This window comes from Condylostylus longicornis, unplaced genomic scaffold (genome assembly GCF_029603195.1).
Source record: "Condylostylus longicornis isolate FDR11 unplaced genomic scaffold, ASM2960319v2 ptg000055l, whole genome shotgun sequence".
Lineage (NCBI taxonomy): Eukaryota > Metazoa > Arthropoda > Insecta > Diptera > Dolichopodidae > Condylostylus > Condylostylus longicornis.
The window spans coordinates 4068241-4095643 of record NW_026578024.1 but is presented as its reverse complement, the minus strand read 5'-3'; the positions used below and the strand labels follow the sequence as shown (position 1 = coordinate 4095643).

Below are 27403 nucleotides of genomic sequence, written 5' to 3'. Positions count from 1 at the left end.
CGATTCCTATAAATTGCGAAACTTGTCATCAGACCAAAAAGTTTCAACTTAAAACCTATGATCGGTTAACACATGTACTAAGCCTCACTTAATGTTCGTCTCATAAAATCGCAGAAAAGTAAAATGCCAACTAGATAAAATCGCAGCAAATTTCTGGAGTTGGCATTGCCTGGCGGTTTTAACCGTCTTATTATCATGCTAAATGAAACACTCTTACTATTTTTTGTATAAATTTTATATTACAAAAATTAATTTCAATTTTCTTCTTTTTCTTCATTACAAATTCATTTTTTTTATTTTTAACAATTTAACTCACAAAATTCTTATAAAATAATTTAAGTCTAAATAATTATTACAAAAATATTTATTATTTCTTTTTCGTTTAAAAAAAAAATATAATCTAAATATTAAAAATTATAAAATTACAAAAAGAAAAATTAAATAAAAAATTAAAAACGAATTGAAAATCCTAAATAAATTGTAATAAACTTTTTGCACTAACACTGCAAAAAGAACTTACTTTATACTTACACTTTTCTATCAGTGTATAAAAATATTAATTAAAAAACAAAAAAACTAAAAAAAAAAAAGAAAATAAGACTGACTTCATTTTGACTTTACATAACTACACAGAGAAAAATAATCAATTTATAATATAATACAATTATAAGATATTTTATGGTATGTGGGGCAGGATAATGAGAGTTGAACCCATTATTAGAGTATTAATTTTTTTTATTTAATAGGAAATATTGATATTATGAGCTCCTAAGTATGGTTCCAGTTGTCCTGATGGTTGTAAATAATAAAAGCCTTGTTGTTCTGGGATCGGTTGTGGTTGTGGTGGCAATGGCGATGGTGCAGCTTTAAATCTATGTTGTTGGGCAGCTTTTCTTGCAGCTTCAACTCTATCTTTTTGTAATTGTTGATTCTATTTAAATAAAAATAAAAAGAAAATAAAATAATTAATTTAGTTTAAGGTAAAAATTATTTGATTTCATTTCTAAATTATAAAAAAGACCCTTTTAATTGAATAACGAAGACGGTTCGTGTCTAAACTTAAATTTTTATTGATAATGTTGCATAATCGAATGAAGACTTGTTTTGCTATGGTAAATGTCTTACAGTAAGCGATTGGTCTTTCTGATACTTCAATTAAATTTTTGTTTTGCCTTATAAGAAAGTGTTAATTAAAACACATTTTTAAATATTGAGCATATTACTTTCAAAATTACTTGAATAATTAATTAAAGACACGAAATTAAAATAAATTTTGGCAATATAAACTTTACGTTTTATGAATTTCAAATATAGACCAGTTATTTAGTATAATAATATAAATTTGGATGATTACGAAATTAAAGACGACACTGCTTTCATGAAACTTAACTAAACCAGTTTTTTTTATTAATAAATTTCTATATTTTCTTGCACAACTAATGAAGCATTTAAAAGCGTTAATAAAAAATTTCCATTGCAAATATTTTGCGTGCATAATAAAGTCATGCAAAAAATGTTACCTGGTTTTAATAAAATTAATTATGCCAATTTAGGTTTTTATTAAAATATTTTAAATTTGCACTTAAAAACGATTCCACAATATTATGAAATTTGCACTTATACAATATTATTATTACCTGTAGTTCTTGTTGTTGCTGGAATAACTGTTGTGAATTTAAAACCTGAAGATTTTCCCTTTCTTTTTCATAAATTTGTTGTGAAAATTGTGGTAATGGAGCAGGCTGTGCTCTATAAATTGGATTAATTTGTTGTAATTGATTCAAGCTAACTAATTGTGGTTGTTGAACAAATGGTTGAATTTTTTGATTTATCGTAAATTCACTATCAGTGTGTGGAATTGTTTGGAAAATTGATGAATCATATTGTCCGCTAGCAGGATTGTATACTAATTGAGTTTCATAAAGTGGAGTTGAGGTAGCTGGAAGACTTGGAATATTTTGTAATGGTTTTACAGACTCTGGTCGATATTGTGTTGTTGTTCGAATGGTTGAAGTTGTAATTGGTACATTATGCTTTTCTTGAAATTTACGTAGTTCAGAATTAAAATCTACTGGTCGTCTGGAAACACTTGGTATAGCATTTGGTGTTGATTGTGAAAAACCAATTGGTCTTGGTGTTGATTTTGAATATGTTAAGGTTGCCGGTTGCTCACTTGCTTTAATAACAGTTGGTCGATAAGTTGTTGCTGGTGGTTGTGGTTGAAGTGACTGAGTAACCGGGCGATAAGTTGGTCTCGGTGTTATACTTACAGATGGATTGTTTAAACGAAAATTTGGAGCTGGTGTAGGACTTACAGTAATTTTCGGTCTTTGACGTATGGTGATTTCTTGTGGCACATAATTATTAAAATTCTGAATACTTGGTCTATTTGGTCTTTGCGGTTGTAATACCTGAATTGGTTCTGGTTCTTCTTCTTCACTTCCACCCCGATTTAATGAATGTTGTGCGTAATTATTTTGGAAGACAGTTGTTGGTGCATGTGGAGTTGTGTGTTGGACGGGTCTAGGTACAGGAGGACGTCTTGGATAATTTTGTGGTAAATTTTCTGGCTCTCGTGAATCCTCTTCTGATGACTGGCTACGTTCTTCATCACTTTCTTGTGCATCTGGATTATTTGGATCACAAGGATTTCCAGAAACATAAGTAAATTCACGTTTGTTGCCATCCGGATCAATGTATCCATATTTACCACGTACAACACAATCAGTACCACGAGTCTCTTCTTTAAATGAACCATCAGCAGCTTCATAACCAAATGTAAATGAACCATCATCATTCACTTTACTATAATTACGGATTGTTTGCACTGGTGCTGCCTTTGCGTTTTGTGATGCATCTTTCGTTCTTGCTTGTGGTATTGGAGCACGTGTTGGAGCAGGAGGTCTATAATCAACACGTGGTGATGCTCTTATTGGAGCTATTGGTGCAGCTGGTGCTGGTTGACCATAATATCCATTATAATCATCATCTGCTGCTAACGGTTGATTGCGTATATTTTCTCTAGATTCAGCTTGATAATATTGTATAGCAGACTGAGCACGATTATCTTCAACTGATTCCGATTCAATTTCACCACTTTCAATTTCTTCTACTGGTTCTACTGGTCTTGGACGGGTACGTATTCGTCGTGCTTCAATTATACTCGTTTGTAATAATAGTAAACATAAACAAACCGGAAAAATCTGAAAAATCAAGAGACAAAAATATAAAGATATTAAAATTGCAATGTTGTACGATTCATTTTACATACTATTTATACTTTAATTCATTAATTATCTGTAATTTCATATTTACACATGACTAAAATTTTTATATTTTAAAAATTATTATGTATAATTAATGAGCGGGTTGGCTATGTTAATATCGCATAAACAAATATTGATCATACCATAAAATTACGTTGCTACATACAATAAATAAAGGTATTTTAAATTTAATCACGGAATTAAAATGTAAGGAAGAAGTTTCGTTTTGTTTTCATTTTGTTTTTACTTAACGATCAACTCCATCAAAAACTATACAAATATATTAGAAAATTTCCAATCATTTGATATACGCTTCTACTTACAAAGTGAATCTAAATACAAGCAAACAGTTCAACTTCAGTAATTTGAACTCTACGATATAAATTATTTTTCTTATGACGGAAATTTTAGACGACTACTGATATCTGCAGTGTAATATTATATTTTATTTTCAACTGATCAATATAACAAAATCAAAAGAAAGAAATTTCTAATTTATCGTATGTAGAAAAAGTTTTCTGGCACAAAACGAAGTTATTTATAGAAAAGTTTCCTGTAATGGAATATTTGTATCGTTTTTCTATTGAATTTTCTTCATCACTATTTTCTTTTGTTGATTGTTCCATAATTATAAGAGATATAAGTGAGAGTATTTCATTTTTACCCAAATGCAGATAAACTGAAGAGAGAAGCATCTATAAGTAAAATTATTTTCCTGATTCTTCGAATCTTCTTTGCATTCCATAAAAGTAACTAATTTTGTAAGCGTAATCAATTAAATTGGATAAGAACTTCAATCACTTAAAATCTCTCTTTTCTGGGTTACTGATACTGATCACTGCGTTAATTTTAATAGAAAAATATTTTACGTGAATATGAGGAATTTGATATAAGTAGGCTCAAACCCATTTAAAAGCATAAAATAAACATTTAACATTTTTCGTTTAAACAATCCATCTGTAAGTATAACACCGAGACCAACTTTTCGCCCGGTTACTCAGTCACTTCAAACATTTAAGCATAAAATAAACATGCCGCAAACAGGTGTTACTTTTCTCCTTCTTTTCTTGAAATTCAAAATCCTAAATAATTAAAGCAACCATTAACAAGTGATTATAACTCGACTGTTTTATAAATGTCAAGTTATCAAAAAAAACTTTTTTCATTCACAGTATTTCATCAATTCAACACAAAAAATATATAAATAGAAAATTCATGTTTTTATGTACGTGCAAACACAAGATTTTTTCCTCCAATTATAAAATTATTATGTTCACATGTAAAATGACTACTTTTCAAACAAAAAAATAAAAAAAAAACAAAAAACATAAGGAACATTTCTTAATATGTAATAGCAATATTGATTGTAAAAACTTAGTTTATTGCAGCTTCTGGTGCATTACCGCAACACTGTAAAATGCATGTACAATAAAAAATGCAATATAACAAATTAAATGAAGAAGTTTCCCAAAATTATAAAGAAAACAAAAAAAAGAAACAATATAATAAAGCTTGAGAATTTTATTAACAGGGTTATTTCCGACTAAACAAAAAAACCAAAAAATAAATTTGGAGATCTTATTGTGATTTGCAATTAAAAGTTTCGTGTGATGAAAAAAACGAACAAAAATTTTGTAAAAAACACTGAGAAAATTTTATATTGTAAACATTTGAACCTCACTGGTTAAGACATTTTTGTGAGAGTAATGAAATTTCATAAATCAGTCATTTTCACTGTTTTAAACGGTTCATTTCTTAGAGGAAAAACATTATTCTGTCGCTAAGATTTAAAGGCGATAAACTATGTGACCCTGTTAAAATTTGTCACATCCAGAAATTATTAAAATTTAATTTTTGAATAATTAAAATTAATTTAGCAATTTGCTAAAATAGTCAGCTGTTTAGAACTCTTTTTATACAAAAAAAAAGTTATTGTTTAGCTTAACTGACCCAGTTAGGGCCTAATTCAGACAACGTTATTGTTAGCAGTTTTTCAAAAAATTTTTGGAAAAAGTATTTATTAAAGAGTGAAATACTCTATCCGCACGTAAAAATACGATTTTAAAAGTATAGCTAAAGTATTGGCTAGCATCTTCAATCGCAGTGTACCATATTTGAACTTTAAAAATACAAAATGACCGTTAAAATTGATCGTTATCTAAAATCTCAACTTTATTTATTTTAATTTCCTTTCTCACCCTAAAAGTATGCAATAATTTTGCTTTCATTTGCTCAAATAAAATGTGCCGGTTCAGTTTGATCCGAATTTATTTCTTCACATTGCACCATTTCAACAATGTCAGAATAAATATTTTATCAGTTTTAGTACAATTACATTATTTCATTCGCATCAATAAATAAATTCTCATTTGTCAATATTTTAACTCATAATTTTCATGTGAGAAAATAAAAGCTTACACAACGTGTAAACATTTCATGCAAATTTCAGAAACCAATTTCTATACATAAAAATTTGCATATAATTTTATTCTCAGACTTTTTTACTTGCCGCCCTTATTATCGCAATATATTTAATATGAAGATTATAATTATTATGTTAATGATGTGTACAGTAAACACCCTGCATTTATTTACATTATTATAAACCATCATCATTATTTATTACAACAACACATTTTGAAAAATAAACTTTGAGAATTTTTCTTTACAATATTATTTTTTCACAGAAAATGAAAACTATAAACAAAAGGTAAAATAATTTTAATAATGGTTACAAGACATTTTGTTAAAAACAAAACAAATAAAATAAAATAATGAATAACCACAGTAATATTAACGAAAATGTAGAAATTTATACATTGTACATATACAAACACATATATGTCTGTATGTATAGTGATAAATTTATAACTATAGTGTGTATATGAATATAGAAAAATAAGAGAAACGAAAATCATCCTAAAGGTATAAAATTAGAATTTAAACAAAAGTGCAAATACCGTGGGAACTCTTAAGAAAAAGCTCCAAAAAAAAAAGTGAATTTAGAAAAATTAAAAGGAATACACAGCTTTGTTGCATTCAATGCAGAAAATTTTATTATTGCATAATTATCAGATTTGCAGTAATTTAACTACATTTTACAATAAAATTTTTTTGTTACTTCTGATCTTCTTAACCGCGGAAATGTCATTAATTTTAATGAAATCGAATTTTTCTGTATTTTATCGTAATTTCAACCTGAATTGAAAATATGCCATTTTTTAAATAAAATTAAAATTAAATTGTAATTATAACTATAATAAATTTCATAATTTCAAGTATTAATTTCTCTAATTAAAAATCATAACCTCAAATGACTACATATTAAATTACAAATCATTGTAATATGCTTGAAGGTAGTAAAATTTACTACATTTTATTAAATTTCAATTGCAACTCATTTTTGCATTTGTATGTATGCATTTACATTGTACCGTTATCTTTATATAAATTTCATGAGATATACTACTTATAACTATTAAAATGAAGATAAAAAAAAAAACAAAAACTTGAAGAAAAAGCTCCAAACTACATGCAATAAAAACATCACACTAAAACAAGTTTCGCATCAGCAACAGGTTCAGCGCGGTATTATTACTTATGTTTTCATTATTGTCTTCCTATATTGGTTTTTTCTTCAGATTTTATAAGTACATTAAACTATTATAACAACAATAAATAACATAAGTAACAAAGAAAAACAAAAGCTAAAAAATCACATCATAAAAATAAATTCAAGATTCACCATTCACAAAAAAAAAAATTATCGCTATCATCAGAACGAAATGAATTTTGCGCTCCCAGAGAGGATGAATTTTTTTTAGAAAAAAAAAAATTTTAATAACTATTTACGCTATTGTTTTAAATATGATCGTATAAAAATTACCTTTCAGTTCTCAAAATATAATTCATAAATACATTCGCATGTTCACTTATATGTTGATATATTTTACGATATCGCGATATGTGTACGTTCTTGTGTGGTACAAAATCATTGGTTGTCTGTCATTCACAATTTTTGATTTTTTGAGATGAAATTTTAATCAATTTGAAAAGTTCAATTAATAATTTAGTAAAAGAAATTGCATTTAGGAAATTGCACTAAATATTTTTTAAAAGTTCAAAATGCCATTATACTATTTTTAGTAAATGTAAAATTAAATGCACTGCCTTTGAGTTGCTACTTTTTACGATATCAATAATTTTACTCTTTAAATAATATCTCGTCATTTTCAATTCCACTTTTTTTTTAAAATAACAGAATTAATAATTAAAAAAATTCTTATTTCTTTAATTTTCGTTCTTGACATACAAAAGATCTTAAAAAATTAAAATAAATAAATGAATTAATTTTACTATTAATTATTGCAATAAGCTCAACTCTAGTTGAAAATTGTATAATAATTTTTTATCGCCGTGCAATAAATAATAAAATAAAATAAATAAAATAAAAATCAAATCTTATTACATAATATTATAACGGAATTATAAATAGAATCTTAAATGTTTTGCAAGAATCAGTTTGAAAAATCAGTATTTTTTGTTGCACAGCATCTGTTACTGGGACAACAAGGCAAGACTGATCATTGCCTCTCGCCATAAAATCTTTATTTAAAATTATTATATAATATTCGATTTGTCCGTGTTCTAACAACAAAATTTATGCCCGTGCATATGTCAACAAAATTTGGGTTATTTCACGCTTCTATAGACGATGTTTAAAATAATATGACAAAAAATTCATTTAAAAAATTTGGCCAAATAATTTTTCGGTAAAATTGATCATAAAAGAACTGTTTAAAGATGTTAAAAGACCCTCTTCAAAGAAAGTACAATATGTGAAAAGGCACAAATTGAATCAAAATCTTAACGTAAAAATTTTGCACATTTGGTTTTTGTCAGAGTCCTTCAAATTTTTTCTTGCAATTATTTTAAATGTTAAAACACATGATATAACTGAAACTAGTGCTTCTGATTAAGAAGTGTTTGTCTTATTATTTAAGATCCATTTACTTTATTGTGATATAGAGTTTAAGCATTCTGTTGATTAATTAAACTGTTTAATAAGAAGTTCGCATATATTTCTTTTTCTTCAACTAAAAAGCTGTTCAATTTGAACCTTGAATATGGGCATTGTTTAAATTAAACTAGAAGTAAAATTTTATAATTTTATAAATTCAATTTTGTAAAATTATTATTTCTAGAGAATCGAAGTTATTTATTAGATTCAATATTGTATGCATAGACACTAATTTCGTAACATTTTTATTAATCAATAATAAAATATTTTTGCAATTATTTGATACTCGTATTCTCAATATTTTCTAAAGGCAAGTGTGAGCATTATTTTACGGAAACTAAAACAGAAACTCATAAACTATTTTATATTGTGTAATTTTATATGTCCATATTTAATATTATATTTGAGCAATATTATTTTATTATTGAAAGTAAAATAGTTTCCAATTCAATTATTTCATAATATATAATGAAAATATTTATATTATAATTAAAATGGAAAGCAAAATAGAAATATTTTCATGTCTAATGCACTCTTATTATGGATACTTTCTTATATGAGAATGCGTGTTTGATTTTCGCACATAATATAGTTTTATTACGTTCATTACATAATTAAAATAACAATTACAGTACTATGTATGCATTAAATTATAATTAGTGGGTTATTCAAATAACAAGACGTAGGTGATAATGTTAATAATGAAAGATTTATTCAAGAAAATATTTTAAATATTCATGAGCACCTAATACAGAGAAATATAACGCATACATTAATTGTATTAGTTTATTAATATTTGCGGTACATTTACAGATAGGACAAATATGGTGCTTAAATAATATTCGAGCTTAGAATAAATTATTGTTGTTAATACAGTTACGCTCTCAAACTAAAATTAAATAAAATAGGCTATTCTATAACACTTTTTCTAGAAAAAAACTAATTTTTAGCACTTTTCCAAAAAAATTTTGAAAAAAAGTGCTTATTAGTTTCACTCTGTCCGTCCGTCCGTCCGTCCGTCCGTCCGACCGTCCGTCCGTCCGTCCGTCCGTCCGTCCGTCCGTCCGTCCGTCCGTCTGTCCGTGTGTCTGTTTACAAAACTTCTACACCCTTGAAGATAGAAAGCTCAAATTTTGCACGTACATAGATTTTTACTAGAAACTAATTTTCGTAGAACAAAATTTTTATCTATCTCCCCCCCTTTAGAAGTTATACCCCCCCGAAACCCTAAAAATGCCATTCTTTAACTATTTAGTGCAATGAAACCATAAGGATTTTTCAAATTTTGCAAACGCAGAAAGGCAGTGGCTTGCTTCCCCTAGCGGGGTATACTAAAGGTTAACTTTAGAAAAACAAAATGGCCGCTCAAATATACCGTTATCTAAAGTCCGTTTTTTACAAATTTTTGATGTCGTTTATTTTCTAGACCCCAGCATGTAGAAGCTTGAAATTTTATGGGCTTTTAGACATTAATAAATAGTTCATTTCGTTAGAAGAAAATTTTTTTCTATCTCCTTCCCCTCTCAAGTTATTGCCTCTTGAAATTTGTAAAATTTGAATTTTTGACACCTTATATTTCCGAAACCACAAGCTTTTTCAAATTTCTATAAACACAAAAAGCTAACGACAAATTCCATGACATTAAAAAATATAATTATTTTTCTTAACTCACATAATTAAACCTTAAAATCGAGCATTATGTTAACCCCTCTTTATATTAATTTTTGCTTTATTTCAAAGACTGCATGTATGTATCATCCTAAATATATGCAATCCTAGAAAGAGTTTTGTATATGAATGAAAATAATTTTTAGAATGTGTGATAGGTATACATAGACTTTATTTAAAAGCAGAATTTTCACTTGCTGAAGGGAAAAGTGCTACAATACAAACCATTGGTTTGACCCAACTTTATTATGAATTTTTTCTTGCTGATGATTCAGTTATAATATTATTTGTTACGTTATTGTTGTAATTGTAGGGATTATATTTTGACATTAAGTATGTCATAGAACTTATATTTTAAAATGGATCACTCTAATATCCGTACTACAATTCAACAAGTTTAAAATTTTCTGTACCAAACAAATTTCCAAGAAGTACCAATCAATTTAGGAAGTTTCTTAGAAAATATGACTTAGAAATCTTGAAGCAATAATTCCATACAGTTTTTATTTGAAATATTACACATCTATTCGTAACATGCAAACCTACACTGTTTCATGGTAAAATCAGATTTTTCTTAGGAATCCACTCAAAATAATTTTAATCATTTGAAACAAGCATCAAAACTAAAATATTTTCGTGTAATAAATTCGAAAATCACTTACTAAGAAAGAGTACGTTAAATTTTCCTTTCGATAGATTCTGAAATTAGATGCAGTATCAAAACTAGTTATACATTGTTTTTTAGAAATCTCGGTATACTCGTATTTGGCAATAATTTTAATCAGAAAAAATCTAATTTTTTTTTTCAAATATTATTGAAAAAATTGAATAGATATTAAGTAAATTTTTGAGGTACATATTTTCATGGAATTTGTGAGTCTACTAGTATTCAATGTGCAACTATAAACAATAACAAATTAAATATAGTAATCGTTTCGTTATTCACTTTAATTGCTAATTAAGCAAATCAGAAAACAATGAAATTTGTTTAAATTCCAAACTTGCAAACGATACGATTTGTATATCAAAAATTACTTCAGAAGTAAAATTAGTAGTAAATAGTAATAGTAAAATTTCTATAGTCGTGCAATCTTATTCCACATTAACCATAAAATTAACCTTTCACGCATTTCAAAAAATTTTAAATTCACCTTAATAATTAACCATACTATAAAATAATTTTTGTTTAATAGCGTTAAATAATAATTTGTATCAAGTTCAAAATAAAAATATTTTTAATTTTTACAATTTACTTTTGTGTATTCATTTAAATTATAATTAATTATTTATAAATTCATAAAGTGTTTTACCACATTGTAAAATACCAGTAGCAATTTGTATACAAAACCTATTGTTGAGCTCGTTAAACTTATAATGAAGGTGAAATTATTATTATGGTTTTTCTTCCTTTTTCTTTTTTATTTTATCTTCAATTCAATAACAAATTTTATAATTTCACTTTCAATTCAATTACAAATTCTTGAACCACCACATTCATATTCAAATGAAAGTAGCTACTATATGTGTAGAAAAGTTTCGAATTGAAAAAATTTGAAAAATAATTCCTGATTTTCTTCTTTTTTTTTGTAATTATTGCACGTATGTATATAAAATGCATTCAGGTATAGGTTGAAAACGTTCGGAATTGAATGCATAATTTTAAATTTTTTTTCAAATATTTGCTTTTTATTAAAGCGTGTAGAATGTATGAAAAAGAAGTGCGATATTTCGAGATTTTTCAAATTTATATAAAAATATTTAAAATATTTTATATGAAAATGTTAGGCCCCAGGTGAGATTTAGAAGATTTTAAATTTTTAAAAATAATTTCATAATATTCCGTTCTATTCTTGATTAATCGATCAAATAGGATGTTCAAAAATGTGTCGTGCCACTTAACAATTCTCAAGAAAATTCAAATTTTTAAAATGAATAAGCATATCATTTTTCTACCAGGGCAAAGAAAGGGCCCGTGGTTCTCCAATTTGAATTACTTTAATTCAGTTCCGTTTCTAAGTATGTATTTAATGAAAATTTGAAGGCGGTATTCTACTTATGCAATATACCTATAAATTACAAAATTCAACAATAAATTGTATAAGTTTCAAGTACCTATCAGTAGTTGTTAAAACAAATACTTCATACAAGTAATGCAGAATCTTATAAAGAACGCGTCACATTAAAAATTATTTTTTTTAAATATATCTATACATACATACACCAATTCAAATAATTAAAGATCTTGAAAATTTAATAAGAAACCAAAAATAAAGTATAACAAATAATATTTTATAAATTCAAAGCTTAAAAAATATTTTATAGCCAATCTTTTATAAAATCTAAAATAAACAACAATTAAACTTTTATAATAATTTAGACATCTGGGTATACACAGGCTTTAAAGCAAGGTCATTATAAGAAAATTTATTTTAAAGATAAAATAATTTTCAAAAAAGATAGTAACCATTTTTAATTACATTATATAAAAAAACAAAAAGTACCGAAAAATTTTATTTTTAAAAATTAACCATAAATCTCACGTGAGAAAGCGTCCATCGTCTTGTATACGACGCGCAATCAATCGAAAGAAATAGAAACAGAAAACAAAAATCGAAAACAGAAATTTAATGACCATACCTTGGCCTTGGTACAGATTTTGACCTTTAATCTGTTTTTGTTTTTCTTATTCGAGATAATTGAGGAAATGGCCGGAACAAAATGACGTAAGAAATTTTTAAACTATTTTATTTACAACAAAATATTCGCATTTAAAGAATTACTTGCCAAAAGTAATAAAAATAACTATGTTGTATGTTGTATACAAAGTAACAGAAAATCAAACAAAAAAATAAATTATTCCTTCCAGGTATTAAATAAACATACAAACATACAGCGTAAACATTTAAGTGTTTAAGAATTTCATTTGATCACAATAAGACGCGTGTTTTTGAACTCTCGACTAAAAATTTTTTATTATTGAGAATTTGAACCAAAAAAAAAAAAAAATTAAAACTTGTTTGTTTGTAATTAATTTTTATGGGGCATACAATTGGTATACAAAAATAATACCAAAAATTTTAAAGGTTATTTATTGAAGCGTTTGATACATTTTAAGGTTTTTAATAAGTTTAATTGCAATTTTGTTATGGGAATTCTTGTATATTGTGTTCAATTGGATAACCATCTGTTATAATGAAAATCATAAATATTATGATTAGAACTTTATTGTTAAACTACAATTTTTGCCTATTTTATATTAGAAAATTTGCAAAACAAATTTTTTTTAATAGCTCATTGTCATTTTATTTGTATATGAATAATCGGTATATTATATTATGAAAATGCTGGCTGTATAACAATTAAAAATTTAACAAAAAAAAATTCTTAATTCAAATTTATAGTTTTTATTGAGTTTGAAATTTGTAATGAAACAATTTGAAAAATTTATAGGTAATAAATGTAATTTGTTGTTATAATTAAGAATTCAACCTTCGTTCAATAAAATGTGCACATAAATTATAACAATATGTAAAATAATTAAAAATATATTTTTTTTTCAATCTTTAATCTTTGCTTAACTTTATTCATGAGATAAACTTGTATACCTACAAAAGAATGTGAAAGTAAATCATTTTAATTATACTAATGGAATTAATGTCAAATAACAAATTGTAATCATACAATAATTTTCAACATAATTATGTTTGTACAATTGATTTATTAACATATTTTAAGATTTTATAATGTAGTAATTAAATAATATTTTACATTAAATTAATAGAACCCGGTAATAACATAATTGCAGAAAAATTTTAAAAATTTTCTTGAAATTCTTAATCTGGTTCATTCGATTCATTACTTCGAACTTTTCGTAAACAATGTAGAAATTTCAAATATTTCTAAACAAGCGAAACAAAATAGAGTTGACCGTACGAATTTGGTTATCCTATGTTCGAGCAAATATGCTATAGCTGACTATAGTATTACCTATTTAATTTATAGTATTACCTATATTAATTTATGCAAAATTTCATTACTGTGATTTGAATATTTTCTTATATATGGCCAAACTACTATTAAAATTGTATGGCAAGTACCAGAAGCAGTCAAGAAATTTGAAATATTTTTATCACACATATAACACCCTAATAATACATTTGTTTTCAGGAAATTTCTATATTGTAGCTTCAATAATTTTTGAAGTAAAATTACAATGAGATTACAACTTGTAGAGTTGTATGGCAGTTATCACAAGTGCTCATGAGATCTCAACAATTTTTAATGAATTACCCCTTTGAATACCCTCCAAAGTGTCACTTTTTATGCCTTGAAATAACTTTAGGTTTGCTTCTCTCCGATAAGAATTTAATTATTTAAACATAAATGAAATTTTACTTTACTTATCACACTTCTGAAGGACTGTGAGTAGTTATTTCAGTTTTTATGTAGAACTCCTCATAAATAAGGCAAGAAATATTTCAAAATTTAAAAAAATACTGTCCTAACTGTTAAAACTTCCTTCTGCATTGCATTCTGTATTCTTCTGATTTCTCATTTGTATTTTTCTTTCAATAAGAAGAGATGTATTTTTCTATATTATAAGTGTTTACGATAGTCACTCACTTTCTTGAGAATATCCATTAATTATTAAATTCATTCATCTAAATTCAAATTCATATTTGTCTTTTACATTATTTGTTCACATTTTATTGAAATTCCTAAAATTCATAAACAATGTATAGAACTTAAATTTTTTCATTTTATAGCTTTGAAATCTTTAAAACATCAAATCGAATAGAAATACAAAATTAAAATTCTTATAGGTCTTTGTTAATAAACATCGTATATCTTAATAAAATTTATATTGTAACAAATTTGAAATAATTTTCATGTTAATTTGTATGTAGCATAAAATGTTCAGTTAAAATGTCCATGACATGTTTTTAGCTACAATTAAATTTAAATTCATGTTTAACTAAATCAAACAACACGTCAATTTTTTATGAATAAAATTTGCATCTTACATAAATTATTTATTATTATTTGTTTTTTGTTAGACACCATATCTAAAATATTTAAAATCTTTAACAAAAGTTTGCGTTACTAAAATTTATTTTTTTTTGTAAAATAAAATATTTTTGAAATATTCTTTATAATCAAAAGATTTTTGATATTAATCTAAGAAAATTTATAAATTTCCTCAGCAATCGGCATAAACTCCAAAAAGCAAAATTAGTAAATTAAATTTATAATTCTTTTTTACAGAACTTCAATCTTTGTTTGTCCTCTTTTTAACAAAATACTTGCCCTATTTACACAGTTGCTGGTGGTTCAAAAGCCACACAAAATTTAAGAATAAAAATTAAGCTCCGGACTACCCTATAAACCCTGAAAACCCGATTATAAATTTCAATTTAGAATGTTGGAATTAAAAAAAAACACACAAATACAGTCACATCTTTCTCTAATAACTTGCGGCTATCCTTAAATCGAAATAATTTTTATTGAAAATTTTAGAAAATTTCAAGTTAAGGCTTGCTAACAGAATATTTTTTACAATAAATCCACCAAAATATTTATAATCCGTGTTCAAATCCAGGTTCGTGGTGTTATTTCCCAGGTAGTAATATCTTATTAATTTAAAAAAAATTTATTACATGCTAAAATACAGCTAAATCCTGAAACTTTGTCATTTTCTGGAGCATTTTTCCTCTGCGAAACGCGGACATCTGCATTTTTGCCAATTCGAGTAATTTCTTATGATATTTAATTCATTAAAACTTAATTAATAGTTTAACCAAAAAAAAAAAAAGTATCTAAATTATTGCAAAAATTAAAAATTTGATTAAAACGAGAAATGAACTAACATAACAAATTTATCTGTAATGTATTCCTGTAATCAATGTCATGAGACAAACAAAAAATAAGAAAACTCGAAAAGAAGAAAGGAAAATGGAGAAAAAAATCATAAATTACGCCATTCATTTTAATTGACTTTTTAAAAATTTTTTAGTTCCGTTTCTAAAAGAAAACTAGAAAAACAAACATAAAGTAATCAAAATTCACAATTTAAAAACCAGAAAACAAAGTCAAACAAAACACTTTGTTATGTAGTAAGCAAACATACCCCCTCCTCCTCCTCCTCCCTGTACCATATATGAAAACTATATTATGAGCGTAAATTGCCTATAAAAATAAAAATTTTTTTTTCTTGTAATTTGCAATAAGTTATGACTTTAATCACTTTATTATTACAGAGGCATAGTCTCTGTACAATACCTCACAATTATTCAATGTTTCTTTTAAAATTCAACTGTAGTAGCTTCTTAATAAAAAAAAATTTTAATTATAAATTTATTCAAGAAGTAAAAAACACTTTTCACTTTCTTTTAAACCGAATTTTTTTTCCTTTCGTTTCACTATTCAATTAAGACAGTGTACTGTGGGAAGGTCATTTTAGAAAAAAATTGAAATTTATTCCCGAAAAATTTAATAATTATGCATTTTATTTTTAAGTTTTTTATTTTAGTTCACATATTCTATACACCTATCACTTAGATTCAATTTAAAACCACTTGACTTTTTTATCATTTTATTGAAAAAAACCTCTTAATCTCATACAATTTGGGTGAAAGAATAAAAACCTCATTACTCTAACATCGCATCTCATATTTTTTGTACTCGTTCCCTCTTTGTAATTGAATACCTATTCAGTGTGCGCGGTTTTAAATTCAATTCAAAATTTTGCTCTACAAACAACAGAGAGTAAGTACCTAATATTGTTTTTCTCTCGAGAGATACATAACATACTGTACGTATAGTGTACTGTAATGCTATTTGAAAAAATATAAAATCTACAATGTAATGTTATATAAGATGTTATATAGTTACTGTTGTAGATCTGGCAATATTGAGATGTATAATATTTGTAGAGTATTGAATACAGAATTTTATTCATTAAATATATAAAGTCATTTTTTACAATTAGAAACAATAATAATTATATATGTAATGCATCGTGTACATGATAATATTGTTATTTCTTTATTATACAGACAGTAAGAAAAAAATCATAACAAAAAAAAACCAAAGCTTATGAGAAATTATGCAATAACCGTGCAAAAATCTTTTTCGTTTTCATTTTTCTTTTTAATTTTAAAGTTGATTTGAACCAAAACTACATAAAAAGAATATTTTATTCTTATACACAATAATGGCACGTAAGAAGAGTCTATATTTGTGTGTGTGTGTGTCTGTATGTATATTAAATTTAAATCTAATAATAAATGCATGTTTATAGCAGTCATTGTGTGCACTATGTATTTATTGTAATATTATAAAAACGTATACAATTCACAATAATATTAAGGTATTACATAAAATCTAGTATTCAAAGTGAAAAAAAAAATAAAAAGTTAAAATTTTAAAAAATATAAGAATATTTTTTTTATTTAAATAAATTCAAAACAAAGATTTTTTATCTTAATTCGGAATGTGGTTCATTCCTCAAGGCGATTTTAAAAATCCAAATTTTTCTATTTCAAATTTGCGAATGAACCATAATAAAATATTTGTGCATTTAAATGTAATCGGGAGGCACCTTATTTTCAAATAGCTACAAAATTGTATTGAAATTCAAACTTAGTATTTAAATAAAACTATGTATTTGAGATTTATTATGAAATTGTTATACAAATTTGTTATTTAATCAAGTATGGTAAAAAAAATTTTTTCTAGAATTTCGTTTATAGCTTAAAAATTACTATATAGTAACTTATTTTTATCGAACATTTGATATTTATTTAAGCAAATGCCATAAAATTTTAATTAAAATTTAACTTAAGGCTACTTAAAAAGGTTAAAATTATTTTAGATCTCATTAATCAAATTCGGAATTCAAATACAAATTCGGAATAATTTTACCATATTTGTAGGGGTTCATGATCATGATCTGATAATAGCATTTATCGTTCAGGGTAGTCACCCGTATTATTAATTTTAATGTGACTTATTAAATTAAAACATGACCCCTAATTAGAAGTCCTGTTATGCCCAAGTATAATAAGGAAGAAACCATATTGTATGTAGACAAAACTCATAATAATAAATTTTGCCTACTGAAATTTCTTACAAATAACGTGATTAGTCGTCGTTTGTTTCGTTACTGACGTACAAAAATGATAATTTTTTAAAAATATAGACACTCTTAAGTTTTTATGTCTCATAGTACTCAAAGAATACTTTACACAATTATCAAATACATGGATTGCTCATAGAATTAAAATGACTGATATGCAGTTTTTGCTTTTTCATATATATGTAGGTACTCAACATGCAAAAAAAAAACCACTTCTTAGCTTAAAAAACTTGTTTTAATAATCACATATGTAAGTGCTTTATGCGTTTTATTTTCATATTCTTGTTCAGAATTAATACACTAAAAGTACCTTTGTATATCACTTATTGTTTATATATATGTATGTGTATTCACTTAATAACATGCATAATGGCTTGTATATTAGTAATTGAAAAATCTTAAATGAGAATTTATGAATTGTGTGGGTTTTAATTGTTGCTCTTGCAATATATAAAGTAAGTTTTTCAACAAGAAATTTATTAATTATACAAGTGTGTATGGATGTATATGGGTTTAAATTTATTTTTCTTATAATATGGTGTTAATGAAATTATCTGATTTTCATGAACTAGTATTATAATCCGTATATTAATATTATTATTATTTTTATTTCAATTATAACAATATTGTTAATCTTGTTTTTTTATTCTTATATATAATTTGTATATCAGTTTTATTTTATAGTGTTACTGAGGAAGTTAAAATTAGTTTTTTAAAAATAAATTTTCAATAAAATTTATAGAGAATTAGTAATAATAATAAACACGCCTTAATTATAATTTTTTTTATAATTTTTATTAATAAATATTCAATATTAGTTCCTTTAAGTCTATAAAATATAGAATAAATTTTTATTGTAGTAATAATAATTACCATGCCGCTTATATAATTAATATATTGCCACATTGTTTATGAATAGGTTTGTGAATATTAGTTATTAAAAATAGCTTGTGTTAGAAGTAGAACAATTAACTTTATTTAAAACTGATCTCTTTCTCAGTTTTTAAAACCAAGTTGATTGAGTGGTTTATTAGTCAACCACTTAATTATATTTTTCTTATGCAATTTACATCAATGAAATCCTAGTTATTTAATTTATTAATAATATTGAATTACAATATTGCCATTAATTATTAAATAAAATTTATTAAAAACTTGTTTCGGAAATATTTGAAATAATTTGAGATTTTCGTAAAGAACCTTAATATTTTATATCAATAATTCTCAAAGAATAATCAATATTTTTACGATATAATTACCATAATTAATTAAAATTACAATTTATTTGTTAATATACAAATTATTTCTATGTAAATATCTAGTTCAATCAATTAAAGGTTCATTATAAAAATCAACTTCATAGTTCATTAAATATTTTTTATATTTCTTAGTTTCTTAATAATTTTAATTAAAAATTATTTTCTTATATTAATTTACAAAAACCAATCTGTTATACAAAAAAAAAATTTTTTTTTTGTTAAAATTGAAGTATTGACGGAAAAACCTCATAAAAAGCAAACACAAAATCATAGTAAAAATAAAAAAAATTGCTTTGAAAAACCGGCGACATTGAGACTGAAAAGTGATACTTAAAATATTATACAAAAAACAAAAAGAAACCTTTGAAAATATTCAAAACTTAAGTGGAATTTTTATTCCTTTTTCATTGTATTTTTTTCTTGCTCCAATTTTTTTTTATGCTTCTGTAGCATTTCCCAATTTACACTATAATTATTATGTGGTTACTCAATATAATGGAACTTATAATTATAATTATTGTAAAAAATTATAAAATTCCAACTTCAAAAATGTCAGAATAAAAACATGGAAACTGTGTGTATGGAGAAACACAGAAAATGAAATTAATTATTGAATTTTTTTTAATACCATTCATAAGATTTAATAACAATTAAGGAAAAAAAATTATATTTGTACCTTTATTTAAATTATTAACAAAAGATTTGAACCCACGCAACGCAATCCCGTCTTATTATTACGATTATTATTATAAATTTGCTATTTACTTCGATATAAGGCACATTGAAATAACAAGAGTGTGACAACAAAAAAAAATTAAAGTTATGGTTACTGTCATACATTTATAACAAAAATAAAGTTTAAATCGCAAATATAGTTGGTTAGTTTATGGGCGTAAAACCGTTCTTTAAGTACAACATTAAAAAAAATATTGTTGATGCAGAAGCAATAAAAATTCTAGAGGAAAGGAAAAACAAGTTTTCCTCCTAAGTCTTTTGTTATAAGTCCTATTTCATTGTTACCTCCAAGTGGGTCATATATTCGAAATTATGAGTCATTCTTTAGGAAATAAAAAAAATAATAAATTACCATAATGGAAACAATGAATTTGATGTTGAATATATTGATTTATAGATAAAGGAGCGCAGTAGGCTATTTAGTGGGTTATTGTAACCAAAAAATAAATTTATGATGTTATAATAAAATTTTTCCTCATATGCTTGTAGAAAAATCACTCAGTTTTCAAACAAAATAATATGAAAAAATATTGAGAACATGTAGGAAGTTTCTTAAATTTTAATATTAGCCTTAAAATTAATTTATTAATAGTGAATAGTACGTCTATTTTAGTCGTAATGCAATATTTCAATAACATTTTAATAATTTATTTATTTCCTAAGTAAATGGTCGAATACAGCCGGTTTATAACCACTCAAAGCAATATTTTAATATTTTTGTTGTTATAATGTAAAAGTACTTTTGGACTTTAATATTCAAAAGTTAATTTATGCATCAAACAGTTCTTTAAATCTTAAAATTGTTTCTGATTAATATTTAATCCTGTGGTGTGAAAACATTTATTAATATAAGGTTCAAAAGTATAAAAAAAGACTTTCCTTTTCTTGAAAAATTTTCAATTGCCCCACTTAATTGTATTATGAAATTTTATTTAAAATATTTAAACCTTTGATCCTCTTTATCATAAAGCCCTCGAGTCGAATAATTTATTTGATTATTGTTACAATTTTTTTTTCATATTATTGATTTCAACCCAATATGATCACGTGCTGAAATTATTAAAGATTTTATTCATAATAATTTCCGTCTTTCCAAAAAAACAAAAACAAGAAAAACATACGAAAAGTCAAAAATCCCATTATATTGTGCTCCAATAACTACCAAAATACAAAATATTTCAACGTTATGTAAAAGTAATATTAAAAAAAAAAAATTTTTTTAAAAATATAAGAGTGACAATATTATTACCGTGATTATCGCACGAATTCATCAAATTTTATGCAATGTATAATACAATTATAGCAGTTGCTTTTTTAACTGCACATAACACTACATAACTTTTATGACTTAATGTTTGTACACATATGTGCACATTTATTTTCTAGCATATTTCAATACCGAATACGTGCATATTACATGATTATTCGGTATGATTTATGCGTAATACGCACGACTATAAGTTTTGTTTTTATGTTTATTTTTTTTTTCATTTTCAATCTCATAAAAAATAATTGCAATAATATTTAAAAATGTAGCACATTACCATACACAAAAGACTACATAACACTATAAACGATGATGTGAAAAAGAGACAAAATATTTAAAAGAGTTGTTAACCACAATTTGTACATTTCGGGTGTATTTTACAATTTATTGAGAATTGTTTTCGAAATAATTTTAATAATAATATGAAAATCTCGATTTTCATGTTTTGAAATACTTATCATGTAGTAGGGTTACCATTCGTTTTCATATTTCATGAATTCTAAGATAGCATAGGCCATTAAATAAGCTTAAATTACAAAACTCTCTAATTTTTCGTCCTGAATATTAACAGTCATATTCAATTAAATACTGGGTTGAACAATGTGATGATTTACAAGTCGTAAAAGAAAATTTTTAAATTTAAAAAAAAATAGAATCAAAATAACCAACCACTGTAGTTTCCCATTCTTATGTAATAAGCAATAAAATATTTGATAAAATGTTGTAAAAAACAAAAACAAAATCCTTTTAGGAATACTTCCAAGACTAATCTGCAAAACAGAAGTGAGATACTAGCAAAAAATCCACGTCTGAAGGAAATTTGCAAAAATATGCAAATGGTTTTCAAATTGATTTAACTCAAAATACAGTCCACTATAGTATACATAAGCACTTAAAAGGTTAAAATTGTACGCGGTACAATTTGATAATAGAAATTATTTCAAATTTCTGTCTCAAATGCTAAAATAATTTTAAACATAAGGTACCACACTCTAAAATGCAGTAAATATTTTTATTATCCATCATTTATCGCGAATTTTAAAGTCGGGGTTTCTTCTGAATTAAAAATATGGTTCACTAAAATTTTAAGAACTGATTCGAAAATATTAAAAATTTTAGACAAACTTGTGCCGTAAAATCAAATTTAATTTATTTCCCATATTTTTTGAAAACTACTTTTTATTGTGTAAACACTTTTCTTTTATAATTTCCAAAAATAGGCAACCCTGAAAGAGTTGTATACTTGTACATTAACATATTAAGCTTACAATCTTAAATAGAAATTCACACTCGCATATCGTCGACATTTTATGCTTCTCTTAAAGAAAAAAAAATCAAAATAATAAGCAAATAATATTATGGTAGTTAATTACGTTATATACTTATAATAAACACAGTAGTTGAAAGCATCAAAACCATTACTCATACATACATGTATGTATGTACAAGTATAATGTAATATATGATCCGAATCTAAAATAACAACAAAAAAATTTTCTGAAAGAAAAACGATGAAAATGAAAATTTTAAATCAAAAAATTTTCTTTTGTAATAATTATGCACGTATCTTACTAACTACCAAATATAGTAGTTATAGAGCAGTTATACTATAATAGTTATTATGGAAAACAGTTATAATTATACAATAATATTTATATTAAGTGTATATGCTAAACAAGTATAACTCTGCTAAATATTTTTTATTTTAATTTGAAATTTAATACTGGGGTTATAAAATTCATAATATTATTATAAGACATATTAAATATATGTAACATACTTATACAGATATACATATGTATGCAACACATGCACATACATAAATATATATATGTAGAAAATAAAATTATTTTATTACATAAAAAATAAACAAATGATTTAATAGAGTGACCAAATATTCAAAAATTTGCATTTGAAAATCATAAAATTTTATGAGATTAATATTCGGCTATTAAAAGGATTGAGAGAAAAACAGAGTGGTCTGAATAATTTTAATATAGAAATTGGATCAGGTCAAGAATTGAAAATTAAATTCGATATTTCATGAAATTCACATTTTACTGGAATTAGTATTGAAAGCGAATAGATCAGCCAGTAATTCGATCAGATAACCATATTTAAAGAAATGCAGGGGAAATAAGGTAAGCTTAGGTTGGAATAAAAATATTGATAGGCCATTTATTGGGCAAAATAAATGTCGATTTAAGGTGTTATTTTGGTTGATAGATTTTATAATGCAAATCCCGATTTTTTATTAGACTCCATTATTACCAATTTAACAAAGAATCTTCGGCCTGAACATGACGTTTTCCTTATTTCGAACAAAAATTATTAAAAAAATTTTAATATAAGTCGCTCTTAGCTTATAAATTAATAACATTTTACATTGCAACATTACGCGTCACTCACTCAAAAATATTACCGTTATCTTAATCTGCCTATTTTTACCATTTGTCTTTTACAAATTAAACAGATAAAAAAGATTTTAATCTTGAGTTCAAATAATCTCTAAAATTGTAAATAATTTTTGTATTTATTAAATAATAAAAGAAAAAGTGGAAAAACTGGCAATACTTGTCATACACACTTTATATTCATATTACATTTTTCCTCCATATATGTGATACTGAATCTATTATTATATTATTATTCAATATAAGTAAAAGTAAACTTGAACTCAAATGGTTAAAATGTTAAAAAACTTTAAAAATGCATTTGGAATGCCATTCACACTTTATATAATTTTTAATGACTAATTATTTTACCCTAGTTATTGTTTTGTTTCTTTAAGTCACGTTACTATAGTAATTAATTAAAATTTTATATTAAAATATAAGAATCGTATATGCTTTAATGGTTTTGAAATTTTAGTTCGCGTTGATAAAATTCATCAATTTTAATTGCATTTTTTAATGCAACCCACAATTCTCTCGTTTTTAAATTGTTTTCTAGTTAAAAAAATTTTTCATAATTTTTCACAAATAATTAATTAAAATTAATTAAATTCAATTAAGTTAATATGAAAATGTCATGGTTTCATTGAAATTTTACTAAATAATAATAATGAGTAGATCCAAAAGTTCAAAATTATAATTTGAAAGCATTAAAGCATGTGCAATTGTCTTCAAAATTAAATTTTGTTTTACGGGCGGGCAATAAGTGAAATTTCGAAGTGAAAAAATTAAGAGACCAAATATAAAAAAATTGTCATCTAAATTGATGGAGGATCAATTGCAATACATTTTAGGAACTGTTATAATTAAAAAAAATTTGTCTTTCTTGCATTCAAACCGCTACTTGCAGACACACTTGCGAACGAGTTGTAAATTATTACGTAAAGCCGAAATTGATGTAGGTACAAGGTATTTCAAATATTTTTCGAAAATATTTTAGAAAATCAAATTTTCTAACACAAAATTCAAAGCATTTATGGTATAATTTTACAAATAATGATTTTTTTCAATTAATTTACTTAAAAGAGAAAAAAAATAAAATATTTAAAACTTTTAAAATCCTTGACATTAATTTCATTTTAAAATGTAGTTAGAAGCTTTTTGTTTTGTAATACCCTAAAAAAACATAAAGAATAATTAAAATCAAGAATAACTTGAATTCTGTGCACATTCACATATCGCAATTCCCTAACAAATCAAATTCATTTAGAATTTTCTTGTATGTTTTGTAAATGTTAGAAACAAAAAAAACATTTGCAATAAATTGAAAAAACTTTTTTACCAAAAAGAAACAACTGATTTGTTTTTCTATTTGGTTTAAAAACAAACTACTTATTATTACATTATAGCTATAAGTATATTGGTATTGGAGCTTTAACTTTAACCTATAAGTTAATCTTCAGAATTCTAAATTATAGCAGGTGATTCCACTCTATTTTATTAAAAACAACAACAAAATTAAATGAAAAAGGTGTGGATAACTATCGAATAAGTTATTTTTACCACTATTATTGATTTTAACTACCTTGAAAAATAATACACCAAAAATTTAACTAATATTTTTTTTTGATTTTGAATGTATGCAATGAAGATACTCTCATATAGCGGAAAATATGCAAATATTTTGAAAAAAATTGCACAAAAAAAACTAAAATAATAGAGTTTTGTTGGTTCCACATGAAGAAGTTGTCCGTATACTTGGGTGTCGACAGAAAAAATTAAAGCATATAAGACAAAATTATCAGCTTACAGTCTACTTTAAATATTAATGAATAAAACCTCTATATTCAAAAAAATATTTGAAATTCCTACTTATTTTATAAAAATTTAATATTATCTATACTCTATACAAATCATTGGTTGGACCCAACTATAATTTAAAATAAATTAAAAGTAAATATAGCCAATTTTTTTTTAAATTTTAAACTAATTTTTTTTTAATTCTATATACTTAGCTAATCATGCTACTTAGAAAATGGCTGAGTTATAAAACCGATTGAGAGACTTAAACCCAAACTATCACTCTTATATAAAGGCAACTGAACTATTCAAATATTTAATATGCGTAAAGATTTTAATGACCAAAATATTTAGCAATTAATATTGGTAAGTGCAATCAATTACAACTAACTAACTAGAATTTTCACTATTTGAATAAAACTAGTCTATGAAATAAGTTCGAAATTGATAAAATGTTCCAATAAATAAAATACGATCAAATATTTAAGAGTATTACAGTTCATCTGTTTAATTAATTGTGAAGACGGTTTACTTTCCCTCTTTAATAAACTCTTTAACTGCTTTTTTTAAATTAAAAAATTGACCAAATTACATTCAATTACCATCAATCCATAAAAAAAAAACAAAAAAAAACCCGAAATATTCGTGCATATTGCATAAAATAAAAGATTTAATTGAAGGCTTAAATTTTCTCACGAAAATACAATATGAAAAAAAAACACAAAATAAAAAAATAATCTTTAAATACCAATAATATTTTAATTAAATTTTAATAATAAAAAATTATTATAATAAAATAATATGAAAAAAACGAGTACTTTATTCTATATAGACTGAACAAAATTGCGCAGCAACCTTGGCTCATTGAAATTTTGTTTACCAATATTAATTATGCTATTAAATAAAATAATTACAATGATTTCTCATATAAATAATTAATAATTATTCAAAATCATGTGCACTTTTCATATTAAATTACCGACTAAAATTACTCAAATTTAAGTACTAAAAACTGTTATACTAAATTAAACTGTTATACTAAACTGTTATATAAACTGTTAAACTAAATTAATACAAAACTGTTATACGAAATTAAAGAGTTTTATTGCTTACCTTAATTTTTTTATCCATTGCTTTAATTTTTGTTTTTGTTATTTATTAATATAATCCAATATTATTTTATTTGAAATTTTTTATCCAAAAAAAATTTGAATGGTAAATTATATTTTGAAGATTTTGCTCTTAATTTTTATTAAATTTTAATTATTATACAAAAATTTAATAATCTAATTAAATTCCACACTTTAACTATAAAGAAAATATAAAGAAGAATTAAAAATTTTTTTTTTATTTAAAATTTTTATAAAATGATTTTATTTTTTTTTTAATTTATCAAATATTTTTTAAACACTCTGTACATATAGATACATAAAATTACTTTCACAGTTATATTTTTTTAATTATGTATAACAATTTTTTTTGTTTGATTTACTGCTGTATTTTATATAACACTTTTTTCCAAAAATTATTTCCTAGTTAATTCAATAAAAAATTAACGAAAATAATTCTGAATAATTTTTTCTAAAATAAAATATTAAAAAATTTTCTGTAATTTTATTGAAATAATCCAATATTATTTTTGAATTTAAAAATATGAAAGACGATAAACGAGTGGGTATTTTATATTTTTCCAAAAATTAATCCAATCCTTATTATATCGTCATCTTTGTTATTTTTACCAATTTATTATAATTTTTTAGTTTTTCTTTCTGTTTTCCTTTACCTGTAAATTTCCCTATTAACTGTTCAACTAACAATTGAATGTTCTTTTGCAAAATAACTCTCATGACCTACCTGC

The 27403-nt window shown here is 24.4% G+C and overlaps 1 protein-coding gene across 1 annotated transcript; it reads right to left on the bottom strand.

The window, feature by feature from the left end:
- Positions 1-294: 294 nt before the first annotated feature.
- LOC129611680 (E1A-binding protein p400-like) lies at positions 295-27403 on the bottom strand. The gene is made up of 4 exons (XM_055524943.1): positions 27329-27403; positions 26659-26853; positions 1638-3203; positions 295-931 (listed from the first exon to the last, which is right to left on the bottom strand). Exons 2-4 carry the CDS (start codon positions 26674-26676, stop codon positions 740-742), a joined length of 1776 nt encoding a protein of 591 aa, XP_055380918.1. The 5' UTR covers positions 26677-26853; positions 27329-27403; the 3' UTR covers positions 295-739.